Genomic DNA, 9,958 nt, shown 5'->3' with positions numbered 1-9,958 from the left:
AGGGCCGGCCCTGTGTTTCGGGAGGCCCTAGGCGAAGTCGACGACATGGGCCCCTATGTCCTAAGTCCTAAGACAATATATATGTATGCGTATGTTATATATATATAACTTATTAAAAGTAACTTTCAATCACACATCTTTAGTTTAAAATATGACTATAATGTCCTAAAATCATGAAGAAAAGATCAAAAGAGCATACAAAGAATTAGGAATTTATAGATCGGATGATTGGAACCCTAGACATGTTATATAGAATGGCAAAAGTTTGATAGATTGGATTAGAATACGTACATACTAAATAAAGAATAAATAAACTACTGGGATAGTGAGATTGTCAAATTCAGGTTCGGGGATGGATAGGAAACATGGATGCGTACTTGTTGACCAGGCCTGTTGTTGACTTCCAGTCGGATGCGTACTCGTATAGGTATTGCCGTATTGCCGCGGTGCCGGATGCCGGATGGCCGGGCTGCCGCCTGCCTGCCGGACTGCTATGTGGCGGCGACGGCGAGCCGGCGAGGCGACGGCGACGCGGCAAGGGCCAAGGGGCAAGGCGCCGAGCGCCGAGCGACTGAGCGAGAAGGCCGACGGGCGTGCGAGGGCGACGAGGAAACGTAGAAACGAGCGTGAGTCACGGCGCTGCTTGGCCTTCGCGTATCCATCAGCGATCGCTAGCTAGCTAGCTATATCTGGGCCTCCTAGCCCATCCTATTTCTTTTCTTTAATTCTTTTGTAATTTGTTTTTGCTTTTTGCTGGGCTATAGTATATGTATATACTCCATCATGGCCCCCCCTCGCCAGGGCCGGCCCGGGGGGGGGGGGCGTGAATGGGAGATTTAAAGTTTCTTTTGGGAAACTTCAGATATCTCAAAACACGACAACGGAAAAGAAGTAAAGTAAACATATACAAGACTACGTTAGAAAACTACCGAAGCAAATTAAGCATGAGTGCTGAAGAGAAATCACATGACTAAAACTTAACCGAGGATAAACAAGCAATGGTAAACAGGGTTAAGATGAAACCGGTGATGCTCGATGGCGACAAGGGATTTGGCAGACCAGTTCACTCTTCTGCAAAAGAGCTACGTCTGGTTGGAGGGACTTGTGATTTAACACAGAAGATAAACTCTTTTTGTCTTGTTCTCCTTGACAACAAGCTCGTCAACTCATGCCGATTACTCGAGGTAGATACTTGAGGCGATCTCCACAACCTTCACAAACATTGTCTTCGTGAACTACAATTACTCTTGGTCAGTGAAGAACTTGACACCTAACCGTCTAGAGAGTTGGCAGCTCTCAAGAGTAAAAGAGTAAAAGGTGGAGCATACTAAACTTAGTCTTTATGATGCTAAACCACTATCTAGTTTTTTGGCTCTGGGGATTTTCTCTCGGTGGATTTTAAACTCAAATCTTTCAAGGAGTGGGTGCTCAAAGAAACTAGTCAGAATCACACCGAGCAGCCAACGGTTCACGTTGGAATGGGGTGGCTATTTATAGCCGCGGTCTCCCCGAGGGGGAAAAGGCCATTTTGGACATGACAACTAGCCAATGACCAACCGACACGTTTCCAACGGTCGGATTTCAAACGCACCCGGCAACTTTCCTTGAGGAACAAGTAAGTTGACTCTTTGGTCCGAAGCATATCTCTCGCAGCCTAGAAGAACAACGTCTCTGTCTGGCAAGTAATGTTTCGGAACGCAAAGAGATTTCTCTCAACTCTCGTAGGTTTCAGTTTAGCATCAGAGAAACAAAAGTTTTGAACACTATACCCCTTTTAATGCTATGATGGTCCTACGACTCAAGAAAGAGAAAATGAACTACGGAAGAAAATAGTACGTCTTTTCTCCGCTTCCATTCTTCTCGGCTGCAGTCAAATCTCTCGGACCATGTACCGAGGCAATTGCTTCACTTCAGCAATTTTTTGGGGGTCAACTTCGTCACGCATGATCTTCGATGATAATCTTCACTGCAGCACAGGTGATTATCTTCGGAGTTTGTACCAAACTCCTCTTGACTCCAGGGACCTATAGTCTCTGTGTGCACTAGCAAATACATTAGTCCCTCACTGTTTCTGATAGTAATCTCCAAAACACGAGGCAAATTATTGCACCAACACTATGTCTCTTTTAATCCCTGGATGCAACTGAAATGACATTTCCAAAAATTGTTGTGTCACTGATATAATGTAGCAAAAGAAAAAGAATGTTTTGTCACTACTAATCATGTCCCCGTGATTGTTCTAACTGCCATGCCACACCCAAATCAACTTCATAGCAATAAGCAGTCTTTATTCACTGCTACATCTTTATCATGGCTTTGTCTGTATTCAATTGATTGGTGCAGACATGTACTTAATACTTTACTTTCATCCTGAATGTGATATAACTTCTGTACCCATTCTGGAAATCATATTTTGCATCGGCATGACAGGACAACATTTTTTTGTAACTTACATTATTGATTTAACTATTGTATTTGCCATAACCATGAGTACATATTTGTTATCGATCTTGTCATCTTTAGCACAGTAAGACACAAGTTTTAACTAATATTACTGATTTGTTCCTATTGCATTGTATTTTTTATCAGGAAGTTCCAGATGGCAGCTGGTATTGCTCTAGTTGCTTGTGCAATGTTTGTGGGGAAGTGGTCAATTCAAAGGCGCCAGGAGGTCTCCTGCATGCTTTAGAATGCTCACAGTGTGAATATCGATGTAATGTCTCACTTGCATCGTCATTGGTATTTTATCGTATTTCTTTATTTGACAAAAGCTAGTTCGCATCCCATATGTATTTGTTACTGTATTTAAGGGTAAATATTTTAATATTGTTATTATCCATACTTTTTGTAAAAAAGTTTAGTGGTGCGCTGGAGAACCGAGCGGCGCTTGGCCGATGAGGCAGAATTTATTCTGCGGAGTGACCAGTGTCTGGGTCGTTCTTAATACAATACCACAGGTCGTAGTGCCTGGTTGGTCGAGTATTTTTTTGATAGAAGTTTTTTTCTCATACATTGTTGATTCAGAACTGATCAAACACAGACACAGGCACAGCTTATGAGTATTTATTTATGTAATCTTCATGTTGTAGCAATAGTTAATCTACATCAGTAGCCATCCATTTTATGGCAATACAATTCCGGATTGCCTAAAACTTCTTACCATTGTTCTGGATTCAAATATTACTCAGGCCTAGAGAAAGACCTAACAGTTCTTAGAATATCTTTGTTAATAGCTCATTCATTACGTTGCTTGTTCAATTTTAATGGGTATATTTTATTTATCTATTCATTTCCTCCAGATCACGTAAAATGCATATCTGGTAAAGTTGTGTGTGATCAGAGAAGTGGACTTGGTACTTGGTTTTGTGAAAGAAGGTGCCAGCAGGTACACTCAAAGATTATACTTGTTCTATAACTTTTATAGCTGTATATGTTGCTGAAGATAGCAGAAACCTTTACTTAAGGAGGCTGGTCTTGTTCTGTAACTTTCAGATTTATACGAGCATGCGTTCTCGTGTTGGAATACCTGACCACCTCGATGATGGTTTTTCTTGCACCATACTTCGTAATAATGATGATCAAAAGGTTCACTCAGCTTCAGACATTGCTCTCCTGGCTGAGTGCAGCATGAAATTAATTATTGCTTTGAGTATTTTGGAAGAATGCTTCTTGCCCATCTTCGACCCGAGGACAGGGGTAGACATAATGCCCCCTATTGTGTATAACTGGAGGTGAGCTGAATCAGAAAAAAAAAGTTAACTCCTTAACATGCTCACTGCATATTTACTTTATTTTGCTTATTTTAGTTCCCTATAATCTCATGTATATTACTTAAGATCTCCATTTTACACTTTATATCTCTTTGCCAGGTCCGAGTTTGTACATTTGGATTACAAGGGGTTTTATACTGTAGTCCTGGAAAAGGATGATAACATCCTTTCCGTGGCATCCATCAGGTATTATGTGAACAGATAATTTCTAGTGATGAGCTGAGCATGTAGAGTTAAAATATTGCTCTCGCTGCAGGTTACATGGCACAACTGTAGCAGAGATGCCGCTAATAGCTACTTGTTCTGAGAATCGGCAACAGGGGATGTGCAGGCAACTGGTGGATTACATTGAGGAGGTATGAAGATAAGTAGGCATTGGCGCTTTTGTTACCTGCTTGGACTGTTTCTTAAAGTTGTGTTGCCTTGCCGAAGCATCATATTAAGTATAATCCGTGTGTATAGCCGTCTTAGGACATGAATATCTACCTGTAGGTTCCTTCCCAGATTGCTCAGCTAGCTATCAACTTTTATGAAGTACGGAAATTCAGAACCAATTGATTATCTTTCTTGGGAGTAAAAATAATGGTTTATTGAACAGCAGCTGTATGTTTTGCATGACTTGTGCTACATAAGAGGAATATCTTCTACTTTTTCCCATGTGTACGGTTTAATAATTCAGATAAAGTTGCTACCCTAAAACTTACGCATACCCGGTATTTTCAACAGATGCTGAAATCGCTGGAGGTGGAAATGCTGCTTCTGTTCGCGATACCAAACATAGTCGATACATGGACATCAGCATTCGGGTTCAGGCTGATCGAAGAATCTGACAAGAAGAAGCTGAGCAAGGTCAGGCTGGTCTCCATCCCTGGAACTGTTCTACTGAAGAAGGATCTGTATGAAAGAAGTCCAGAAACAGAGGCGGGTGAGCTGCGAACCGAACAGCAGCAGCCATTGGAGGACACCGGGCCGGTTTGCACAACGGAGACCAACCTCGCCGACGAACTAGGAGGCTCGGACACCAACCTGCCCCTCGCCGATCCTCCGTCTGCTGTTGCTCTCGGGAAATGTCATGTAGATTAGTGCTTAGCGCTGAGTTGCGTTGCGCGAATGTCCTTCACTATGCTCACTGAGCCCTGAACATCTACCAGGGATCCGGCTTGAACTCCCGCTGGTGATAATTATGCACTTATGCCCAAGGTTTCTTTTCTCCACTGCAGTGAAAGTCGAGACTCGAGAGCTAATGTCTCCTCGCTTAGGGCGTGATTGGATTGTCGTTTCAGGGACGATTACAGGCGTAAAACATCCAGACGGAAAATCAATACGTGCTTTTAGAAACAGCCGCTTGGTTGATCGTTTAGATCCGGAAAAAACGGCCGGTTAGTGCCTTCCGCCTGGAAAACTAATACACAGCTCCCACGCTCCGTTTTCTTTCCGCCCGGTTTTTACGGGTGGCCAGTATAATACGGGTGTAAGAGGTTATAGGTGGAAAATAAATTCGGCGGAGAAATCAACCTGTGGTTGAGTTGGTTAGGTGGACAGTGGTATCCCCAACCCACCAGGTTCAAATCCTGGTGCTCGCATTATTCCTGAATTTATTTCAGGATTTCCGGCGATGCGCCCTCAGTGGGAGGAGACGTTCCCGTCGACGACGAGGCGTCTACGGTGGCTTCGTAAATCTCAAGATGATATGCCGGTTCACGACGAGGCGTCTACGGTGGCTTCGTAAATCTCAAGATGATATGCCGGCTCAGTCTCTCAGAGATGCTCATAGGGGTAGGGTGTGCGTGTGTGCGTTCATAGGGATGAGTGTATGCGCGTGTATATGAACGCTTGTGTCTGTATTGATGCTAAAAAAAAACCCACGGCCTTAGGGCGTGACATTGACACGATGGAAACGAGATTTTCTCTGCTTGAAAAGAAGTTCCAGGCATAGCATTATGTGCAAGGGTCGTGGGTTACGGACTACTGCTAACATTTCCAGGGAAATGATACATTGGGCGCCACTTTTTTATTTGAGAGAGAGAGAGAGAAACGTGGGGCGCCACCTGATCGAGCGCGCTGGAACCAGGTGATCTTTCCACACGGCATTAGAAATCGTCTGTCGCCTAGTGCAGACCGCAATGCAGAATGTTCCGCTCTTTTCTCCCTCGGATCTCAAAATGGTGAAGGCCACTCGTTTGAGAGAGTGCAAACATGGACAATTTAAAAAAAATATCAAAATCTTCATATGGATATTTTTTCCAATAAAGGACATTGCCATTGAATTGATATATCGAGGTGATACAACCGCATCCAAAGAATGTCCGACCTCTGCATAGTAAGATGCACACAGTCAACAAGTCTAACAGACCCAAAAATAAACATCATTTTATAGTAAAAAATAAATCAATCCAGCCTAGGGTGCGGCAGTTCCTGTCCGGAGATTACATCGTCATCCATGAAGGAAGAAAATCTCTCTGGTCGTATGCTCCAGCCGTGTAGACGTCATCATAAAAAAGTCTTTGACCTTCGGCCTCTGCGTGATGGACCAAGTATGGAGCCATCGTATACATGCATGAATAACCTGCACAGAAGATTAAACACATTTATTGTTAAAAACCACACCATTCCTCGTAAGTCATAATGCCCAGCATAAGGCAACTGCCCCACAAGGATATGTGCAGAAAATTGTTTATCAATACCCCACAACCAATTGCCGAACATGTTATGTGCACTACATGGGGTATAGATTTGAAACTACTTGAACTATGGCCGAGACTACACAAGCGAACTTACACTCAGAAAATAAGTGTTTATTGGACTCGTCATGTTGACAAAAGATACATGTCTTGCTACCCTATCAATTAGGTCGTGCCAAGTTATCTCTAGTTAAGATGACCCCTCTGTTTAGAAACTAGAGGAAAATCTTCACTTTTAAAGGAATTTTGAGCTTTCACAATTTTTTGTTATCCAACCGGAACATCACAATGAACCATTGCACTGTACAAAGATTTAACTCAAAACATGCGGTTTTAATGCAAATTTCATCGAAACTTATCCGGTTCGCCTGATCGTTGAATTGCCTACATACGAAGGAGTAATTCATTCCATGCTGCCAAGCGAGGTCCTAAAAGGTCCCTCTGGAAAGAAATATCAGGGTTTTCGTGTCCCAAAACTTGTTTGATCGTGACGAATTTATGTCGAACGATCATGTACAAGCTAGGGTATTGCACCTTAAGTGGGGTGGCCCCCAGCCAAGTGTCTTCCCAAAAACGAACCTAAGAACCATCCCTAATTGAGAAAGTGCCAAATTGGAAAAAAAAAAATCCTTGGCCTTCATCACATCACTCAAAAAATGTGAATCACCGGGTTTTCAATGAACTTGAGAAATGGCTTTGGACACCACGTACTTGTTACGAATGATTTCCTGCGAGACTCCATTCTCAGTGAGTAGTTTGTAATCCATTTAATCAAAAGAGTGATGCTTTTAGTCTCAAGATCTTGAATCCCAAGGCCCCCTTGACTTTTAGGTCGGCATAATAAGCTCCACCTAGCTAGTCAATATTTCTTGGATTCATTATCACACTGCCAAAAAATTCGGATCTAAAGTAATCGAGACGTTCAAGAACCCCTTTCGGTAAGTGAAAGAATGACAACATGTACAAAACCATATTCCTGAGGACATAATTGATCAAAATCAATAGCCCCCATATGACAAGAGTTTAGCCTTCCAACTGGCTAGACGCTTCTCAAGACTCTCTTCCACGTGCTTCCACTCAGCGATAGTTAAACGTTGATAGTGTATCGGAATACCCAGATACCGAATCAGAAATGCCCGAGATGACAGCCAAAAATCTCAGCATACTCAGATGCAGACCCAGCAGCATCGCCGAAGCAGAAAAGCTCACTCTTATGGAAAATAATTTTGAGACCAGAGAGTTCCTCAAAGGCACGTAAAAGCAGCTTGAGGTTTCTTGCTTTATCTAGGTCGTGATCCATAAAAAGTATAGTGTCATCCACATATTGTAGAATAGATAGACCGTCTTGTACCAAATGAGGAATGGCACCGCTAATCTGACCAGCCATCTTAGCCTGCTCAACAAGGATGGCTAACATAGCGGTCACAATGTTGCATAAAATAGGGGATATGGGGTCCCCTTAGGCGAAGCCCCTTCCTAGTCTGAAAGTAGTTGCTAACATCATCGTTGACTTTGATAGCCACACTACCTTCAGAAACAAAACTCCCTACCCATTTACACCATTTTGGAGAAAAGCCTTTCATGCGTAAAGTTTGCAAAAGAAATGGGCCATTTGACTTTATCATAGGCTTTTTCAAAATCAATGTTGAAGATGACTCCACTCAACTTTTTACGGTGAAGCTCATGAACAATTTCATGCAGTACAACAACTCCATGTAATATGTTACGTCCTTGCATAAATGATGTTTGAGTGGGTTTGACCACGTGGTCAACCACCTCGTTCAACCGATTGGTTGCAACCTTCGTAAAGATTTGTTGGGGAATGTAGCAGAAATTCAAAATTTTCCTACATGTCACCAAGATCTATCTATGGAGAAACCAACAACGAGGGGAAGGAGAGTGCATCTACATACCCTTGTAGATCGCTAAGCGGAAGCGTTCAAGAGAACGGGGTTGAAGGAGTCGAACTTGTCGTGATCCAAATCACCGGAGATCCTAGTGCCGAACGGATGGCACCTCCGCGTTCAACACACGTACAGCCCGATGACGTCTCCCACGCCTTGATCCAGCAAGGAGAGAGGGAGAGGTTGAGGAAGACTCCGTCCAGCAGCAGCACAACAACGTGGTGGTGGTGGAGGAGTGTGGCAATCCTGCAGGGCTTCGCCAAGCACCGCGGGAGAGGAGGAGTAAGAGAGGTAGGGCTGCGCCAATAGAGGGATAAACTCGTGTGTTGGGCAGCCCCCAAACCTCATGTATTTATAGGGGGAGGGGAGGGGGCTGCGCCCCCTCTAGGGTTCCCTCCCCAGGGGTGGCGGCAGCCCCCAGATCCCATCTGGGTGGCGTCCAGAGGGGAAGAGAGGGGAGGCGCACCTGGGGTGGGCCTTAGGGCCCATCTACCCTAGGGTTTGCCCCCTCCCACTCTTCCCTGCGCCTTGGGCCCCTTGTGGGGGGCGCACCAGCCCACCTGGGGCTGGTCCCCTCCCACACTGGGCCCATGCAGCCCTCCGGGGTTGGTGGCCCCACTTGGTGGACCCCCGGGACCCTCCCGGTGGTCCCGGTACGTTACCGAAAAAACCCGAAACTTTTCCGGTGACCAAAACAGGACTTCCCATATATAAATCTTTACCTCCGGACCATTCTGGAACTCCTCGTGACGTCCGGGATCTCATCCGGGACTCCGAACAACATTCGGTAACCACATACAAACTTCCTTTATAACCCTAGCGTCATCGAACCTTAAGTGTGTAGACCCTACGGGTTCGGGAATCATGCAGACATGACCGAGACATTCTCCGGTCAATAACGAACAGCTGGATCTGGATACCCATGTTGGCTCCCACATGTTCCACGATGATCTCATCGGATGAACCACGATGTCAAGGACTCAATCGATCCCGTATACAATTCCCTTTGTCTAGCGGTATTGTACTTGCCCGAGATTCGATCGTCGGTATGCCGATACCTTGTTCAATCTCGTTACCGGCAAGTCTCTTTACTCGTTCCGTAACACATCATCCCGTGATCAACCCCTTGGTCACATTGTGCACATTATGATGATGTCCTACCGAGTGGGCCCAGAGATACCTTACACGGAGTGACAAATCCCAGTCTCGATTCGTGCCAACCCAACAGACACTTTCGTAGATACCTGTAGTGCACCTTTATAGCCACCCAGTTATGTTGTGACGTTTGGTACACCCAAAGCATTCCTATGGTATCCGGGAGTTGCACAATCTCATGGTCTAAGGAAATGATACTTGACATTAGAAAAGCTTTAGCATATGAACTACGATCTTTGTGCTAGGCTTATGATTGGGTCTTGTCCATCACATCATTCTCCTAATGATGTGATCCCGTTATCAACGACATCCAATGTCCATGGTCAGGAAACCGTAACCATCTATTGATCAACGAGCTAGTCAACTAGAAGCTTACTAGGGACATGGTGTTGTCTATGTATCCACACATGTATCTGAGTTTCCTTTCAATACAATTATAGCATGGATA

The 9,958-nt window shown here is 44.3% G+C and overlaps 1 protein-coding gene across 1 annotated transcript in view; it reads left to right on the top strand.

Annotated features, from left to right (window-relative positions):
- LOC119364315 overlaps positions 1-5,014 on the top strand; it is a 12,678-nt gene extending 7,664 nt beyond the window's left edge. The window contains exons 3-8 of the mRNA XM_037629772.1: positions 2,590-2,713; positions 3,300-3,385; positions 3,493-3,731; positions 3,870-3,956; positions 4,027-4,126; positions 4,497-5,014. Coding sequence (XP_037485669.1) covers positions 2,590-2,713; positions 3,300-3,385; positions 3,493-3,731; positions 3,870-3,956; positions 4,027-4,126; positions 4,497-4,853 — 993 coding nt within the window. The 3' untranslated portion in view covers positions 4,854-5,014. The remainder of the gene's footprint in view (positions 1-2,589; positions 2,714-3,299; positions 3,386-3,492; positions 3,732-3,869; positions 3,957-4,026; positions 4,127-4,496) is intronic.
- The last annotated feature ends 4,944 nt before the right edge of the window (positions 5,015-9,958 follow it).

The sequence above is a fragment of the Triticum dicoccoides genome, chromosome 2B (genome assembly GCF_002162155.2).
Source record: "Triticum dicoccoides isolate Atlit2015 ecotype Zavitan chromosome 2B, WEW_v2.0, whole genome shotgun sequence".
NCBI lineage: Eukaryota > Viridiplantae > Streptophyta > Magnoliopsida > Poales > Poaceae > Triticum > Triticum dicoccoides.
This window is presented reverse-complemented; position numbering and strand designations above follow the sequence as displayed.